This window comes from Phyllopteryx taeniolatus, chromosome 5 (assembly GCF_024500385.1).
Source record: "Phyllopteryx taeniolatus isolate TA_2022b chromosome 5, UOR_Ptae_1.2, whole genome shotgun sequence".
NCBI classification, from domain to species: domain Eukaryota; kingdom Metazoa; phylum Chordata; class Actinopteri; order Syngnathiformes; family Syngnathidae; genus Phyllopteryx; species Phyllopteryx taeniolatus.
The window spans coordinates 33,188,207-33,207,477 of NC_084506.1; the positions used below are offsets into that span (position 1 = coordinate 33,188,207).

Below are 19,271 nucleotides of genomic sequence, written 5' to 3' on the forward strand. Positions count from 1 at the left end.
TCATCTAGCCGTGATCTGCAACTCTCACCGGAGCGCCCAGGGGCCCACCCGAGAGCAGCCCGGCGGACGGCACACGTCCCTCACCGAGGGACCCGGAGGCTCCGCCGGCCCCGCCGAGGCGCCCCGACAACCGGCCGGCCGGCAGGGGCCGCGGGGACCCGATGCCAACCACCCCACCCAGCACGTATGTTTATGTGGCCAGATGTGATTGGTGAGAAAGAGATACAGCGAGTGGTGTGAGTGATTACGAGGTCGGGCCCGTTAGGCCGGACAAGCACCGACGAGGAGGCCCGCGTCTTGCCGTCCGACATTTCTGCGAGCCGAGCACTCGTCTGTCGCGACAAACTCTTCATGTGGATTTTATTTGGACAAAATAAAGAAAATCAATCGTGACTGTAAAATAAAAATCACAAGTGAAAATTCCCCAAAGTCCAGAATTAAGCTAGAATAGGGAAAAAGTCAAGCTACATGAACAGCAAATAGGCAGGTTTTTCAGCAAATAACGCACATTTGTCCCCCCCACAAAAAAAAAGAATCTGCATGGTGGTTGTATTTTTAAATGTCACTTTTTCACCCAGTTCAATTTGTGGTAAAATACAACTTCATCTCATAAGACCTCACAACATTCTTTGTTTGCGTCAAGATTGCGACTTTTTTTCCTTGAAAAGTTCAAACGTGGCGGCACAGTTCTGAGGTTGCGAGTTCAAATCCGGCCTTCATACGAATGCGATACGTTTGGGATGGTTCTCTCGTTACATCTCCGTCGCCTGGCCTTCCCGCGACGCAGGAGCCAAACGCGTGGCAGCCGGGCATCCTGGCGGGAACGCGCACGGGACTCCTGGTAATGCGCCGTCGATGGCCCGGAAACGGTGGTTGAATGCAAACCTTCGGTCGAAAAGCGGAGAAGGAGCAAAGAGGAAGGAGCAGGCGCACACGCACTGCCCAATGGACGCTTTTGCAGGCCCAGTAAGTCATGACGGAAGTTACTGCATTTGTGCTTTGGGTTGACACTCGGAGGTCAAAAGACCTCATTGAGCATTCCGCCTTGTGCTCTCGCAAGTCATCTTTACCTCGGAAGAGAAGCAACGGTGCTGAACTTCCTCTATTTCGAAACAATTTGTCAAACCGTGGATTTTCGGATCCTTTTGTAACCTTTTCCAGCTTTATACAAGTCAACAAGTCTTAATCGTACATCTTCCGAGATCGCTTTGGAGTGAGGCGTGGTACAGATCAGGTAGTGCTTCTTGACAGGAGACGATTCTAAAAACCGGTGTGTTTTGTCGTGGCAGAGCAGCGGAAAGGCGCAGCTCCCATTTTGGCTCATTGATTGGACTCAAAGTTGGCTCACACCGGACCGATTAGCTCTTGGCCAATCCGAAGCCCAAAGGTTCGCTTACTTTCCTCTCAATGTTCACGTGTTATTTTCATATGAAAACATTTGCTTGTGGTATTAGTTTAGGCAGACTGTTTATTCGTGTGATTTAGAAGAAAATCAGTGATTACACATTTTTATGACCAATTTATGCAGAGATTTTTTAAAAAAAACGAATCCAAATGACTCACATACTTTTTCCTCCTACTGTACAGCAGTGACATCATTCATGAGGATGTAAAAAATGAAACCGTTTTTGCCACATTTTTTCAAGAGGCATTGTGCTCCTCCTCCTGGTGTGCGCGCCTTGGCCACCTGGGGGCAGTACAATACAGACCTACTGACATCACGGTCACAATTGCTCACTCAAGTCGTAGTAATAGGAGTCCTTCTTCGCAGATTAAGAAAATATGCCGTGAGTTGGTCCGTCGATATGTGTTTGTGTTCAAGTATTATTCCTGAAATGGTTATAACGCACGACACTGATGCTATTCGTTAGCTCGTCTATGGCGTTTTGGTTTCTGAGTAAAGATGAGCGAGACATTCAAGAGCCTTTTTGAGCAATTGTTGACTAGCTGCCGAACGACTGCCACCGTTCAGCGCTCCCATCTCAAATTTGCGACTGTTACCGTGGCGACCGACTCAGACTCTCTCTTGCCCGTCTAACCCCCGCACCTCGGCGTTGCAGCGGGTGTCAGGATGCGCGGCGGTCTCGGTGTACGCGTCTGTTGCGGTTCTTCCGGTTTGACGGCCACGCACGGCTGCCCGCGGCACGCCAGTCACGTGACGTCAACTCGCGCAGGGGGCATCGCTTTGTTAACGATAACATTTTTATTTTTGAAACATCAAAAAGTGTCATGAATATTCATGAGGCACAACGTGAAGCCCCGCCTCCTTCCTAAGATAAATAAATACAAAGTGTCCGACTTCCTGCAGGCAAACGTAGTCAAAGGCAACGTGCAGAAGCCGCTAGAGCTCGCCAAAATCGAAGGCGCGGGGGCCGGGGACTGACGCCGACGCCGATGACGACGAGACGCTCGGTGACATCCCTGATGGAGACGAACGCGGCGAGCGCTGCCCAACCACGGGAACGTCGTCCAAGGCGTCCTGGGGCGCAGTGGCGTTCAACGGAGTGGGCGGCCATTCGACGTGCGCCCGGCCAGCAACACGTCTTTGTGCACCACCGCGAGCCAGGGCGGGCGGGCGGGCGGGCGGGCCGACGACGCGTCCCGGCCGAGCGACGTCTACGAGATCGCGACGCCCGCCCGGTGCAGAAGGTCCCTCTCTCGGCCGAGCGCCGCCCTCTCCTGCTCCAGCAGGGCGCGGTCCGCCTCCAGCGCAGCCCGCTCCCTCTCCAGGCGCGTTCTCTCAGCCCGCACCGCCGCCCGCTCTCGCTCCAGCATCTGGCGCTCACGCTCCAGCTCAAAGCGGTTCGGCTCGCCGCCGCCGCCCGCCGGCGACTCGAGTCCAGAGTCGGAGGCGGGCGGTGAAGGGGGGCGGCGCCCGGGGGCGGGCTCGAGGGTGACGGGCGTCAGCAGGGGGGGGCCGCACACCAGGCGACCCTCCATGGCGTCATTCATCAAGTGGAACCACGGCCAGGAGGCGGCGCTCTCCGTCGTGTTCTCCATGCCCGCGGGGGGGTACTTCAGGTCCTGGGGGGGGGGGGGGGGCAATTATTTTGCTAACCAATTAAGAGTTTAGTGAGCTTGTCTAACTTCAAATTGTCCAAATTGTTATCAATTGCTGCCTCTCAACAGTAAATTTCTGTCGTCCTCCATTTGCAGACATCTGGCCGTGTGTCGCGGTCGCGGTCCGCGGCCGCAGTGGCCGTCGCTCGTCACACTCGAGTGCTTGCAACACACTTGGCCAATAAATCGCATTTTAGTCTGCAAGACGATCATCGACATTCGCGCAGATTTTCTGACGGACCAAACCAGAAATGGAAGCATAATCAATTTATGTTTGTGCATTTTCTGCACCAGCAATTGGGAGGAAGGTCTTGTTTTTTTTTTTTATTCATTGAAAATATCCTCAACAGATTATTAGAATAATCGTTAGCGGCCGCCCTAGTGATGAGGAGATGAGAAGATGAGGCGTACCTTGAACCTGCGTTTGAGATTGTCCCACTTCTTGGCCACCTGGTAGGTGGACACTTTCCCCTGGAGATCCAGCTGCCGGATGATGGCCCTGACACACAAACAAGACGGTGGCAAAGCAATCGCATCCCGTATCCACTACGTGGCGCCCTGCGCGTATATGTTGCTGCACCGTTTGTGTTCAAATAGGGTTCTAAAACTGCCACAAAGAGGCTACTCGTTAGCCTGTCTATGGCATTTCCCGTTACGTGTTAGCATTAAGCCAGCGGAGGCGCTCTCGTTTAGTTAAAGCCGCAAGGTGACCTCGTCTTTGTTCTTCATTCGGTTTTGGGGTGAACCTCCGCTGGGAGTTCCAAAACCTGGTTTTGGAAGAATGCGCCACCGTGAAGCCTTCCCTATTTTGCTTGCAAGTCAACGCGAACGACGGTCCCGACGGCGGCGCATATGTGGCAAAGTCGCACGCGGCCCAGCAAGAAAAAAGGATTTTGCCTTTTTTGCCACAAGACAAATTCTTGAGCCGTGTTGCAAAAATATGATCAGGAAAAAACTCGAATGAAATCCAAGTCGTCGAGCTCCGGCTGGATGCATTTTTCTCATACTTTTGTTTTGTGCGTGAAATTTTAGTAATCCAAACAGAACGAAAAGGGAAGCGCCAACGATACGGTACGTTCACGGAATCGTGACAGGCAACCCGTTTCCGATCCGCCGGTATTTCGCCGCCGTAGGCGAAGCGCGGCAGCCGTCATCTCCACCAAGTCAACAAGTTGACTCGTTCTTACTAGCAAAGCCAACGAAGGGGCCGCTTGTTTGAGCCGGCATCGGGCGGCGCCGCAGTGATCCCCCCCGAAATTTGAACGGCGTTAGTTTCATCTCCTTTTCCCGGAAGCCGACAATACCGCTCGGGATGAGCGCTGGGAACTGGGATCGTGTAATAAAGTCCCAGAGATTTCAGTCTTCCGACAGAAATCTCGCCAGGTCGGGCGGGGAACTATTTGTCGTCTCCACCTTCATCGTGAACTCGGATGTCGGCGTTCGGTGAGCTGAGTTGACGACAAACATTTCTATGATTTGATCCTCCTCCGTACCAGTGGACAAATATCTGACCAAGTCCGTTCACTCAAATGTTCAGAGCGAAGCGGCCGCCTCGACTGCTGCGATGGGTTAAGACGGCCCGAACCGTCAGGTTCCGAGCCCGGCGTCCTCCCGGTTCCTTCTCTGGATTTGCCGCGCACGCTCCCGGACGTCGTCCCGATCGTCCCAAACGCCGTCTCGGTCGTGCGCCGCGGCGGCCGTAGGTCACGGTACTCGGATCAAAGTGTACGCGCAGCAAATCTGCTTTTCTCGACCGGTGGACATGTATTCCGCCGCACGTAGTACACTCCCGTATTCTCACGGGCAGCGGTTTTTTTCCCAGGCTTCCTCCCGAGTTGTAAACTGTAGGGAAGGAACCTGGAGCGAGCCGGCGGAGCGGGTCCGAGCGCTCCGTGAGCCCTCTCGGGGCCCGTCGATTCCCTCGCTTCGGTCACAACCGAATCAAAGAAACTACGCCGCGCCGTTCGTCCTCACGACTTTCTTAGTCGGCCGACTTATTCTGTAGCTCTCGGGAGGATCTTCCGGTTAACGTCTTCCGGTTTCGGCACGGAATCGCGAAGCTCCTTTTTCACGTCGGTTCAAAATCGTTTGCCGTGACTTCGCCGACCGGCTCGGGCAGAAAGCTACAAGTAGCCGTGGTGCTCATTTCTTCTTCCCGGCGAATGTTGTTTTTTCCAGGCTAGCCATGCTAGCGCAGATAGCGCTGCCCTCTGGAAGGGGAAAGCCACCCTTTTGTCCTTACGATCAAACTTTAGGAGTACACGACCGACCTCGAGTTTTGGGGATCATATCGGCTGATGTTAGACCGCCGTTTTACATTTTAGGACGAGGATAATAAAAAGCTATTTGGCAGGAGAAATTCCGATTATTAAAATTTGGTGCCTTGACGCTTACGAGGACAAAGAAATGAATTGAAGAACATTGGACTGTTTACAAATCCTTTGTCCTTGAGTACTTGTTTCACTTTACAACAGCAATAAAATGAACTCATGAATTGATCTTTCGATATAAGCAACACAATGAGTGAAGTTACCGGCTGATGAATCAACGTTTCGGTCCGCGCTAGGAATAACCTCGCCAACTGGGTTTTGGTCTGGACTCGTTGAAGACAGTCGCAAAATCCAACTTTTTGTGCATTGCGGCTGTTTTTGTTTGTCTTTATTTCCTGTATTGTTGTTAAAAAAAAACTAAACAGAAAGACAGCAAAAATCTGCTCATTTGAAAACTGCCGATTTGGCCGATAAAATTGGTCAACCGATGAATCGGTCGGGCCCGAGAGCGACACGTCCCAGCACAGAGGGACATAGAGCGGAACATCCCGATTCATTTTGTAATATACACTCGGCGTGTTAAATGATCCGAACGGATTCGTTTGTTGAGTATTTCTTAGCGTCGCTCCACCAGCTGACGATCTGCCACGTCGTACTTACGCGACAGCGATGACGTCATTAAGGGCGCCCGATTCGTCTTCCAAAACTATTTTTCCCATTTCCTTCCTTCGCTGATCCCCAATAGCCGAGGAGAAGAAGAAGAAGAAGAAGAAGAAGAAGAAAATAAGAATAACACGAATGTTGTCTTACTTCCAAGCAGCCTTGGCGGCGTTTCTCTTTCCGGTGAACAAAACCTCGTTGGCGGCTCTGAGCGTGATCAAGCGCCGAGTGTCCTGCTCGCTCACTGCGACACAACAATTTGTTTGGGAACATGTTTACTAATGCCCGGATATCGGACGACAAGACACATTTGTCAGACTACCGCCATCGAATCTTGCGGTATGCCGTCTTTCATGACCACTGGGCGTTCTCTTCAAATTCGGCAAATTCTTCATCAAATCAAAACGCTGTCAGGGAGGCGGGACCACTAAACATGTCACCGCAACTGGATATGGCTGTTACCACGGCAACGGCGGCAACAACAACAACGGATCGCGGCAATTGTGTCGGAAAAGCGAACAAAAGGAGGGAAAAAAACGGGTGCTCGGGGGCGGCCCTTTTGTTCCAGGTGACCTTCACAGTTCCAATAAGGCTCGCAAACGGCCAACATCACGTGATGTAGCCTCGCCAGCTAATGCCAGCGCTAACATTTGTACGGAAACATACCGACTTTTTGTCGAATGGTGGTCTAAAGCTGCGGAAAACATGGGTTCGTGCGTGTGAATAAATGTTGACAACGGCAAACCAGGGAGGCAACGCACCGGTCACAATACGCAATCCTATTGGTCGACGTCGAGCTGCGCTGTTGCACAGCTGTCGTGAATATTTCACATTGCATAGAGGATATAGAAAAACCCAGAAAATAATAATACACGCTGGACGTCATAGGGCCGAATCGTCGGTCGTGGATTATGTCGCACGGCAGGTGTTGTCGGGCCCGATACGGGAAATGGCTAAACGGGCTCAAATTCTGTAGTCTGATGGAGGCAGAACATGTTTGCCAACATCTGCTACCATACGTACCTGCTAACATGTTGGCTAATGTGGGAGAAAGCCAGAGTACCCCGAGAAAAGCCACGCAAGCGAGCACACGTCGCCATGCTTGCGTGGCTTTCCTCCGGGTGTTCCGTCTCCCACGATCATCATGTCCACTGGTGCCTTGACATATGAATCGAATTGGTCACGTGAGCACGCTCGTAACTCAACACTCGCATCTTAAATCGCCTTTCCCATGGAAACGATGCCAATGCCTTTCATCCGTTCCAGTCTCAAAACAACAAAAACAACAAACATGTTTGTCATGTTTTTAATAAGAAAAATAACTGTCTATAATATTGTACTTGAGAAAAACATCTTTAAATGGGTCAATTTGGTACGTTTTGTTTGTTTCCGTTCAACGGACCGTGCTGATCCTTCTGGCGTACAGGCCTCGGCCACCTGGGGGCAGCATGAAACGGAGACACAAAACAAAGACAAACCATCAAATCTTTGTTGTAAAAAGCGCTTTTGCTCAAAGACGATGTGAACGCAGCGTCCGTGACGTCACTCCCGTTCGCCACAAGCTCAAGGTAAACAAGCAACCATAGCGTATTTTTTCAAGGCACACACACGATATAGAGGACGAATCCAAGTCTGCATTCTCCAGAGCCATCTAGCTGCGCGTCACTCCTCAACTCCTGCAGGCCAATTTGTGGACGCTCCTCGCTCAGCTCAAATCCCTTGACGACCGTGTTGCTACGGTGGGGCACAAAAGTATTTAGTCAGCCACCAATTGCACACAAAAAGTTCTCCCACTTCAGCAGATGAGAGAGGCCTGGAATTTTCATCATAGGGATACCTCGCCTATGACACACAAAATGACAACAACAACAAATGTTTGTCCGATTTTTAAAGAGTGCATTAGCAAATTATGGTGGAAAATAAGTACTACCTGTCCACAATCTCAAACACTCTCACTCCACGATAACTCCACTATGGCCAAGACCAAAGAGCGATCCAAGGACACCCAGAAACAAAACGGTAGACCTGCAGGAGGCCGGGAAGACCGAATCCGCAATGGGTCAGCAGCTCGGTGTGAAGAAATCAACTGCGGGAGCAATCGTTAGAAAATGGAAGCCATACAAGACCGCCGATAATCTCCGTCCATCTCACCCCGTGGGGTCAAAATGATCTCAAGAACCGTGAGCAAAAATCTCAGAACCACACGGGGGGACCGAGTGAATGACCCGCAGAGAGCGGGGACCATCAGTAACACGCGACAGCGCCACGCAGGGACTCAAATCCCGCAGTGCCAGACGTGTCCCCCCCCGCTTAAGCCGGTACGTGTCCAGGCCCGTCTGAAGTTTGCTAGAGAGCATTTGGACGATCCAGAAGAGGATTGGGAGAATGTCATATGGTCAGATGAAACCAAAATGGAACTTTGTCGTGTTTGGAAGAGAAAGAATGCTGCGTTGCATCCAAAGAACACCGTACCTACTGGAAACATCATGCTCTGGGGCTGTTTTTCTGCAAAGGGGACCAGAACGACTGATCCGCGTAAAGGAAAGAATGAATGGGGCCGTGTATGGTGAGATTTGGAGTGAAAACCTCCTTCCGTCAGCAAGGAAGGGCATTGAAGATGAAGCGTGGCCGGGTCTTTCAGCACGACAATGATCCCAAACGCACCGCGTTTCAAGGTCCTGGAGCGGCCTCGACCCCATAGAAAGTCTTTGGAGGGAGTTGAAAGTCTGCGTTGCCCAGCGACAGCCCCAAAACATCACTGCATGGAGCAATGGGCCAAAATACGAAGACTTCCACAAAACGTTGGACCTGCGTCATTGCCAACAAAGGGTAGAGAACAAAGTATTGAGATCAACTGTTGTTATTGACCAAATACTTATTTTCCACCATAATTTGCTCCTAAATTCTTTCAAAATCAGATTGATGATTTTCGGGATTTTTTTTTTTTTCCCCTCATAGGTGAGGTATACCTATGAGGAAAATGACAGGCCTCTCTCATATTTTTACATGGGAGAACTTGCACAATTGGTGGATGACTAAATACCTTTTTGCCCCACTGGATATTGTCTGTTGACATGAGTTGCTCCACAGTTTGTGGGCAAATATTTGTTACGATAGCGCGACGCCGATGCTATTCGTTAGCCCATCGATGGCATTTTGCATTGTTTCTTAGCAGACCGTCAGAAGACAACACTGTTTGATTGTTTTAAATCCATGCATCCATTTTGTGAGCCGCTTCTCCTCACGCGGGTCGCGGGCGCGCTGCAGCCTATCCCAGCCATCATCGGGCAGGAGGCGGGGTACGCCCTGAACCGGTTGCCGGCCAATCGCAGGGCACGTACAAACAAACGACCGTCGGCACTCACATTCACACCTACGGGCAATTTCAAGTCTTCAATGAACCTCGCACGCGTGTTTTTGGGATGCGGGAGGAAACCGGAATGCCCGGAGAAAAGCCACGCAGGCACGGGGAGAACATGCCAACTCCACACAGGCGGGGCCGGGGATTGAACCACGGTCCTCAGAACTGGGAGGCTGACGCTCTAACCGGTCGTCCACCGTGCCGCTGTTTTTTTTAAATCCACAAGGTGTAATTCTCATTGTATTGTGTTTAGTTTTGGAGTAAACTTCGATTGGAACGCGAAGCCTCTTTTTTGAAGAATATTTACTCATTACATCCTCGAACTGCTGCTTGTTGTCAACTAAGTCAGACCAAACGACGGCTCGTATCTTGAAAAAAACTCATCGGGTCACTCGTATCTCAAGGCACCACTGGAACAATGATAAAAAGAATACAAATAATTGTTTACTTTTGTAGGAGAGCTCCGTAGGGGCGGAGCATTGTTCGCCGCTGGCGTCGATGTAGGCGACGTTGCCGTCCGACTCGCAGAGGTCCGCGGCCCCTCGGGGGTCGCCCGCCCCGCAGACTTCCGGCTCCGCCCCGAAGGCGCCCGGCTCCGCCCCGCAGATGCCCGGCTCCGCCCCCCGGCCGTCGACGGAGGGGGGCCGGCCCGAGACGACGGCGTCCTCCTCGCCGATCCACATTGGCGCCACCCGGGCGGCGTTGCCCGCCAGGCCGGCCCTCCAGGGCGTCGTTCATCAGCCGGAACCACGGCCAGGAGGCCGCCCCGCCCTGAGGCTCCGCGCCCCGCGGGGGGAACTTCAGGTCCTGAACCACACGCCACGTGGGACACTTCATTAGGGACGGCGGATCAAACAGCTTACGGAGTGACGTGGGAAGAGAAACGGGAAGTAAAGCAGAAGGTGGGGAAAAAAAAGAAGCCAGACGCAAAGCGGCTCATGAAACAGAAGCCAAATGAAAACAGGAAGTCAAGCAGAAGCCAAATCAACAGTGAAATGGGAAGTTGAAACAAGTCAAATAGTAAGTGGAGCGAGAAGTTGACAGGAAACCGAAAGAGGTGACGCCACCTTGAACTTGGTCTTCAGGTTGTCCCACTTCTTGGCCACCTGGTCGGGCGTGATCTTTCCCGTCAGGCCCATCTCCTCCACGATGCCCCTGCACGAAAGCAAAACGCACGTCAGCACGCGTGACGACGTCGGCGGGTCGGCGGGAAGGCCCCGGACCTCCAGGCGGGCTTGGCGCTGTTCCTCCGTCCTGTGAAGAGCGCCTCGTTGGCCGCTCGCAGCTCCACCAGTTTTCGGATGTCGTCTTCCGTCACTGGCCAACACACACAAGCGAACACGTTAGGAGCGGCGACGACGTGACGTGACATGAAGAGTTCTCAAAAATGTCCAAAAGCTGAGGGCGCTTGCGACGGCCACGCCGACGTGCGAACGTCCTCCGTCGTTCCTTAAAATCCTTTTGCAGCGAATGACGAATGACTGCGTTGGCAATCATCATCATCATCATCATCATCATCATCATCACGTGACAACATATCCCCCCCAAATGCGGAGTGTGTTCCCAACGGCCACTTTAACAAGAATTTGGAAAAATGGATGAAAGCTTCTGAGAAAATGGGGCTTTTGGTTTTTGTGCGCACTCGGTTCCAAAACGCCTTCAAACCGGAAGATGGATTCGAGGAGATATGTTGAGAAAAATCTTTCTTTTCTCTTCTCCGATTGGCTGACAAGTTCCAGTTCCAAATATACACCAATCGGCCCGTATCCGTGACTCGTATGAATTGATTTTCCAAAGGACAATTAGTAGGCTACGTCTTTACCGTTATTGATCAACTCGTATGGAAACGAGCGCCATGTGGGGGTTTGCCGCCCGCTCCTACTCTTGTTGAACTTGACTTCATAAAGAAACGAGCCCAACGGCGAGAACGTCAGGGAGGCAGTCTTACGTTTGTAGCTGAAGTCAGACATCCGCCGAGGTCTCCCGGCGCCGAGGAGGCGTTTTTGCCCTCGGCGCGGACCAGCAGGTCCATCTCCGACTCGGTCAGGAAGTCGGCCATGCCCGCGCGGCTCCTGCGGGCTCGCTTCCTGGACGCGGGGGTCAGCATCTCGCAGTCGTCGTCCTCGTCGTCCTCCTCGTCGGCGACGGGCGCGAGGGCGGGCGCGGCGCCGGCCAGGCGGCCTTCCGCGGCGTCGTTCATGAGGTAGAACCACGGCCAGGAGCTCGGGTTGGACTCCGCGCCGTGCGGGGGAAACTTCAGCTCCTGACGGACGCAGGAAACGCTCTCAGGCCCGATTTACAAACATCCCAAATAGCGCCTGCGCTAAACTGCGTGTTGAGTCCACACACGACATCTACTACATGAAATCTACAAAAGCCGGCAGCGCGCCGGGCGACGCAGCTGACTGCGACATGTTTATAAAAAAATAAAAAAAATTACATTCGGCGACACTTCCTCGCGCACTGAGCGACTGGGCAGCGCATCTACCGATGCACTATCACAGAAAAGTATGCGACCAAGTATTGGATTTACAAGCGCCACATAACTTACTGGACTGTGTATTTGAACCACAAAAACATGGCGTGATTGGCAAGAAAGAAGCTGATGCCCACTACGAAACAGAGAAAATGGGTGAGAAAAAGGAGAGCGCGGATATTGTGAGGGGCAGTTGATCATGACCGATCGGGCCATTCCCTCCCTGCGCTCGTGCGTTTCTCCCACAGGAACACATGGAACAGGAAACGTGCTTCAGCATGACTGTAAAACAATGCAATACACGTATTGCATCGGTACGACTCGGCGGTGGCCGCCGGCTGGCTCTCGTTGACACTTCAAACCCGGAAACCTAATTTGCGTGGGGAAAGCTCGTGAGCATTTTGATTGGCTGACACGTCCGTGACGCTGCGACCAAGATTGTAGCAAATGAAAACAATCAGAATAACTCAAATTCCAAAAACATTTTCCTAAGCAACGTCAAATAAATACGTTAACTAAAATGACATTTTACGTTTGCATAATGAAAGCGAAAATGTCCTTTGTTTTTGTCTCGGTCTCAATTGATTGCCCAAAAAAAGTGAATTGTAGTTCACGAACTGCGCACGTCGCGTAGCAGCGACGTCGTCGGGCAGCGCAGTCATACTGACGGCTCCCCAGACCGAGCGCAAGTTTTGCTCCGAAGCTAACTCTCACGTCCTAGTTGTTTTTGTTGCTAACGGAAAGCGCTAAGACGGCTACGGACGAGCTAGCGCCTTCGCAGAACCTGTGCGGCGGGTATTCAGAGGAGAAGTTTGTGTCGCTGACACAGCAGGTGATTGAACTACTCCCTCCTTGTGTGGCCCAGCACGATCAGCAGAAATATCGCGGTATCACAATGACGGCTCGAAATGGTCTTATTTTGAAGGATTTGGGTAAATAAAAACGTTTTCCATCGAACATTTGCTACGTTAATAAAACGTCTACCATGCAAAATTCAAACAAATCTCTAAATAACTAAACAAAATGCTGTTTTTAGAAGTGACCCACGGGGGCTGATGTTGGTGATCCCCGCTCTTCATAGTTTATTCAACCTTTATTTATTTGAAAAATCTCTTTTCCAAAGTGTGGACCGACAACAAACACAGAAAAACAGGTTTGACAATACAAGCTAAAAACTGTTTGACTTGGCAAAACCCAGACAACGCAATGAAACACGGACGGCCTGACGAAAGTGTTCAACGAGACCAGATGGTGTCAATGTCAACTGCTGAACGTATTCGCCTCTTGGCTACAGTTACGAGCATGTGGCGGCTCAGCGGGTACGAGGGGAGCAGACCCGAGAAGAAAACGCGCCAACGTCGCCTGGGCAAGTCCGAGCGTGCTACTCGTGCGTAAAGGACGCTTCAAACTGCAGTCGTGCTAAAATAACATCCGTCTGCCATACCGTTTCTCCTCACGAGGGCCGTGCTGGCGCCTATCCCAGGTACACCCTCAACTGGTCGCCAGCCAATCGCAGGGCACGTCGGCATTCACATTCACACCTACGGGCAATTTAGTGTCTTCAAATCAACCCGGCACGGATGTTTTTAGGGTGTGGGAGGAAAGCCTGTGCGAACTCCACACGGGCGAGACCGGATTTGAACCCGCAACCTCAGAACCGTGAGGGGGATTTGCTAACCGGTCGACCGCTGTGCCACTGCTAAAAATAATTTTAAAAAAAATCGAAAATACAAAAACTAATGTAACTATTTTCAGCAAGTACAAAAAGCTCATCACCGCTATTGGAAAGTTTGGAAACAAGAGACTTTTGGAAAACACGGTAGACCTTCAAAAGCGTAAGGCCTTTCATCCGAGTAGAAATAGACTCAACAAATTGCGTCGGACACGGCGGTGGGTCAGCAGATCAGCTTCCGCCTCGGTGCCCCGTTCTCAATTGCGGTGGCCTCACCTTGTACCTCCTCTTCAGGTTGTCCCACTTCTTGGCCAGCTGCTCGGTGCTCAGCTTGCCCTGCAGACCCAGCTCGTCAAGCACGGCCCTGCCGAGACACGTCGCAAACGTTGGCGGGCGTTTCCCGAGCTAGATTTTGCATCTTCTCAGAATTGTGAGGCGGCTCATGCAACCGCCTAGATGCAAATGTAGCTAAAAAGGGTCTTTTGCGGCATCCGCTGAAGAGGACTCGCCAACTTCTGGCTTCCTGTCCTCTTCCTCTTTCCTGTCGATGATGTCATTTCAGATTCCGTCCCACACACGCTTCCGGTCCGTCCACAGTTTCTGACCGGCCCTCGCAGTGTTCAGAAACTCAAAATAAATGATTCTGATGTGCACGCATGAGGACGAGCAAGTGCTAGAACTTACATCTGCAGTGTTACCAACTCGCTGTATTCACCCATAGTACGACCTGAACGGTGGCCCGGGGGGGGGCCACTACGCCGCAGTCTCGGGGATCCACCTACATATAGACGTTCGTTTCCAAGTCACCGAAAACTTTCACCTGCCCAAAAAATGACCCCAAACTGCATTTTCAATGTCGGTCTGAAATACTTTTATCATCGCGACATCCTGTCCGAGACGGGATGTTGTGATGACACAGGAAAAAACGGCGACCGGCGCCACCTGACCGGATCAACGAGCGCGCATTCGGGTTACCCTCAAGACGACAGCCGAAGCCAACGCCGCCATAGCCTCATACGCTCAACGTTCATATGAGCAGCGGCGGGACCACGGAATGGCGGCGAGGAACAAAGGCAGCGGCACGAAGTCAAACTTCATCTGCACGTTGTTAATTAAGTCCAACAAGCTGCAGACAACAACCGGATGCTAATGAAGACTTTAGTCATCATAAAAGGAAGGCAACGCGCGCCGACCCACACCGTGACCCTTTACGGCACTGTCGTAATATTTGTCGCATTTGTGGCGCAAAACCGCATACGGCCGGCGTGGGTGGATCGTCGGTATCGTAATATCCATCCATTTCCTTTACCGCTTCTCCTCACGTGGGTCGCGGGCTGCCGGAGCCTATCTCCGCTATCTTCGGTACACCCCGAACCGGTCGCCGGCCAATCATTATTGCAAATGATTTGTTTCTGTAGCGGTATTTATTTATTTCACGGCTATCCCATCGGGAGCCGTCATCTCTTTTTCAAGAGGGGGCTTTCAACAGATACAGATAGTCACCAAAATACAAAAATAATCATTTCAAATCATAACGCGCACACACACTCACACTCACACCTATACACCCAAACACACACACACACACACAATGCTCCCCTAAGCTTACCCTCAATTTGGATGTTCACATATATTCATCATATAATATACATCGTCTGCACAACATCAAGACAAAGCATTGCTAAGTCAATATTTGGGAATTGATTTAGTCATTTGTGCAACTGCAATGCCTTGATTTCAGTCGGATTAGTACAGAGTCATCGCCGTGAATGCAATTGTACTCCTAATTTCTTCAAGGCGCTTCAATAATACGACAATCCCGAACCAGTGCAGCCTGAGGAGACTCGCACAAATGCCAACAGAGGTCGGCCGAGCTCGGATCGGCGAACGCGAGTCGGTGGTTTGTGCTGAAAACGTCAGCACACTTAAGGAATGTTAGAAATGTTGTCGACTACTTTTTGTCGTGTAATGTGGCCACCTTCGAAGAATGTAATTAAAGCGCCGAGTCCCAAGCGAGCGCGTGACCTCACCTCCACGCCAGCTTGGCCGAGTGTTTCCTGCCAGTGAAGATGGCCTCGTTGGCGGCGCGAACCTTGATGAGGCGCTCCGTCTCCGCTTCGGACACTGGCGACGCAAAAGAAGGCCATATCATCATCGCAACATACTCGACGTCATCAAGTGTGCGCGCGTTGAGATGACGTCGCGCACCAATGTTGGAAATAGGGACGTCCCGATCACCCGATCGGCGAGTCACCCGCTTTCGAGTATTTGCCGATAACGAGTTCCGATCCGATACCTCGGCAATTCATTTCAAAAGAAAAGAAAAAAACAAACGAGCGCTTCCAAAGTTGCACAACTGTAATCATTGGATTGAGCGGGGCTTGATTGGTCGTGCCTGGAGCGCGAGGCACAGAAAAGCCACCACAGAGCTAAAAAAAAATAGGCCGTACATCCAAATGATCACATGGTATGCAGAGGTGCAACCATTCATTGACAACTCATCGATTATCAAATCAATCAACAACTATCTTGAACATCGAGTCATTGTTAGGAGAGACCTTATTTAACTTCAATCATCGTCTCAGAGTTTCAGTCTCGGAGCAGTAACTATTCTCTGATTTCTGTCTTCCGCCATGAAAGCGGACTGATTGTCGACATGTTGAATTAAAAATAAGACATTTAGAAACATGTGCTTTGACTTTGGAAACCGGTGATCAACATTTTTGCCAATTTTCTGACAGATGTTACGAATCAGAATCCATTTCTGTTTGTGCATTTCCTGCACTGTCAATTTGAAACCATGTCCTGTTTTTAAAGTTGAAGTTTGAAATAGATTGTTTTAATCCAATTCATCCAAAAATAACTCCACAGATGAATCCGTTTTTCAAATCATCGGTAGTTGCAGCCCTGATCTTCCAGTTGATGTTTACGTCACACTGCAATAATAACGCACTGCTCGAAATGCGACTTTTGGTCAATTCAAAAATCCGATCTTCTTCACTCGATGCTGCGGCTGAAAACTATGGAATCGCTCCCGATTTTCCATCACGTGATCGGATCGTGACAACCCTCGTGATAAAGTTTAGAACGTCGCAGCGCACGTGACGACGCGATCGCATCTCACGCACAATGATGTCATTGCAACACGTGTGATGTCATCGCATCCGACATGGCGCCGTTGACGACATCGTCACGCGTCGTTGCGCGCTGCGTCCGCCTACTTTTGTAGGAGCACTCGCCCATCCTCCTCCAGCCCACGGGCGGGCCTTCGGCGGGCGCGGCGGCACCGTCGGCGGCGGCGCCCGAGTCCTCCATCTCGGTCTTGATGAGGAACTCCAGGATGTCGTCGTTGTTGTCGTTCGGCGCGCCGAGCACCATGTGACTGTTGTACAGGCGACCGTGCATGGCGTCGTCCATCATCCGGAACCACGGCCACGACTCGGCCACGCCCTCCGGCTGCTCCTGACCTGCTGATTGGTAGGGCTGCTTAAGGTCCTGGCCCGCAACACACACACACACACACACACACAGAGAGCGAGGTGACGCTGGTGTTAGTTGATGATCCCGATCACGAAGAGCCCCATCGTGAAGATCCCGATCATTAGGAACCTACCTTGTATTTGGAGCGCAGATTGTCCCACTTCTTGGCGATCTGCTCGGCTGTCAGCTTCCCCTGCAGGTCCAAAGCCCTCAGGATGGTGCTGGACAAGCAAAAGTAGCTTATTAACTTACACTAACTGTATATAGCGGCCTATATAAAGGGCTGCGGAGAAGAAGAACAAATACAAATATTCGGCTAAGTCGACCCGTGCCGCCCGGAACCATGTTTGGTTACTGTCCATGTTTTCGCACGGACATTTGCTGCAGATGCACACTACATCGTGGCACGACAGTGGAGCTGCTACGGGGCGCCGGCGTGTCTCGTCTTCAGATCTATGATTGGGAACTCGGGACCACAGCTGGAATACGCCGCTGTAAACGGAGGACATCCGAGGTTTGGAATCATTTGAAACCAAAACGGACGAAAATGAAGTGACTGCAATTCTTGCAAAGGTGGCGATGGCCTCACACGCCAGCTCGGGAAAGACAACATTCACATGCGTGTTGACGAGCTTTGCGGCGTACTAAGCTAATGTGCCGTTGTTGTTGTTTTAAAGGTCCCATATTTTACCAAATCAGTTTTTTCTAGTATTTGGGGTGTAATATTGTCTCGATGGTGCCTTAGTAAACGTGAAATACGAATTGAAATCGTCCGCGCATTCCTGAGTGCCAGACGCTTTTCTGCCATCCATTTTCTGAGCCGCTTCTCCTCACGCGGGTCGCGGGCGTGCCGGAGCCTATCCCAGCTGTCATCGGGCAGGAGGCGGGGTACACCCTCAACTGGTTGCCAGCCAATCGCAGGGCACATAGAAACAAACAACCATTCGCACTCACAGTCACGCCTACGGGCAATTTAGAGTTTTCAATTAACGTGCATGTTTTTGGGATGTGGGAGGAAAGCGGAGTGCCTGGAGAAAACCCACGCAAGCACGGGGAGAACATGCAAACTCCACACAGGGATTGAACCCGGGTCCTCAGAACTGTGAGGCTGACGCTCTAACCGGTCGGCCACCGTGCCGCCAGGCCTCAAATCAGCTCATTGGAATTCACTTGCGAAGCTCTCCGAGCGGAACAAACACGGAGGCAACCAATCAGAGGAAAGTGGGCGGTCTTAGCCAAATATGGACAAAGCGGATCCAAAACGAGCTCAAACAGAAGTAGCTGTCAGAGGGACCTTTCTGGACACTCGGATTTGATTTTTTCAAATGAAATGGACACTTTTATATTAAGTCCAGGAAGGAGAGTCACTCTGTGGCGGTTGTACTAGACAGAATACGGGACCTTTAATACTTGTTAGCCAATGTAATATACCCTACAATCACAATAATTTGAAGTTACAAAATATCTCCAAACGTTCAATCGATTCTCAAAATAGTTGTTGATAGATTTGATAATTGATGAATCGATTCGTTGTTGCACCTCTATTCTGTGTGTGTGTACCTCCAGGCCATCTTGGCGGAGTTCCTCTTTCCGGTGAAGAGAAGCTCGTTGGAGGCTCTGAACTCGATGAGCCTCCTGACGTCATCCTCGCTCACTGCGGAGGTCAAAGTTGAAAGTTGAGCAGCGGGCGGGTCAGGAAGGACAGAAAGTTTGCCTCTTACTTTTGTACGAGTTGTCCGTGAAGTGGGCCAGCGGGTTGGGGCTGCACGACTCCATCGTCGTTGTGGACGTCCGCTAAGTGCTAAATGCTAACTAGCCGCTTTGTTTCGGCTGCTCGGTCCGTCCATCATTGAGCGTCGTTCGGAGCGCCTCGGCCGAACCTCGCTCCCTCGCTCCCTCCTTCCCTCCTTCCTTCGTTCCTTCCCTCCTTCCTTCCTGGCGCGCTGCTAGCCCGTTAAATTGGCTAGCAACCGGAAGTGTGAGTGGACCGCCGGTGATTGACAGCTGCTGTGTGTGTGTGTGTGTGTGTGTCTGTGTATCGGACGTCCTTCGAGCAGTCGAGGCAGCGGAGTGGACCCGCACGGGCGAACCGGACCGAACCGGAGCTGTGAGCGCCGGTAGCTGCGACTGCGAGTAGCGCTCGATTAGCCGCCGCCGAGGAGGCCCGCCGTCACGTGACCGGCGCTTGAGCGGAGCGGGCACTCACGCGTTGATAGGCTGTCGCCGTCGTGACGTCATAGATGGGAAAAAACGATATCCTTTAACACAAATGTAGGCCAGTAATGGATATCT

At 51.5% G+C, this 19,271-nt stretch overlaps 1 protein-coding gene across 1 annotated transcript; it reads right to left on the bottom strand.

Annotated features, from left to right (window-relative positions):
- Positions 1-343: 343 nt before the first annotated feature.
- On the bottom strand, positions 344-19,155 carry LOC133477741 (uncharacterized). The gene is made up of 12 exons (XM_061772818.1): positions 18,701-19,155; positions 18,540-18,633; positions 17,113-17,200; positions 16,721-16,994; positions 15,530-15,623; positions 13,776-13,863; positions 11,300-11,614; positions 10,419-10,665; positions 9,800-10,158; positions 5,991-6,061; positions 3,472-3,559; positions 344-3,024 (listed from the first exon to the last, which is right to left on the bottom strand). The coding sequence occupies exons 1-12, from the start codon at positions 18,753-18,755 to the stop codon at positions 2,617-2,619; spliced, it is 2,181 nt and encodes a 726-aa protein (XP_061628802.1). The 5' UTR covers positions 18,756-19,155; the 3' UTR covers positions 344-2,616.
- Between the last annotated feature and the right edge of the window lie 116 nt (positions 19,156-19,271).

Bases quoted from the DNA above. Each gene is read 5' to 3' on its own strand.
- LOC133477741 (XM_061772818.1), bottom strand. From the start codon at position 18,755: ATGGAGTCGTGCAGCCCCAACCCGCTGGCCCACTTCACGGACAACTCG. The intron at 10,159-10,418 runs GTGGCGTCACCT...CGTGTGGTTCAG, and splicing joins ACCTGAAGACCAAGTTCAAG to GACCTGAAGTTCCCCCCGCG. The intron at 3,025-3,471 runs GTACGCCTCATC...CCCCCCCCCCAG, and splicing joins ATCTCAAACGCAGGTTCAAG to GACCTGAAGTACCCCCCCGC.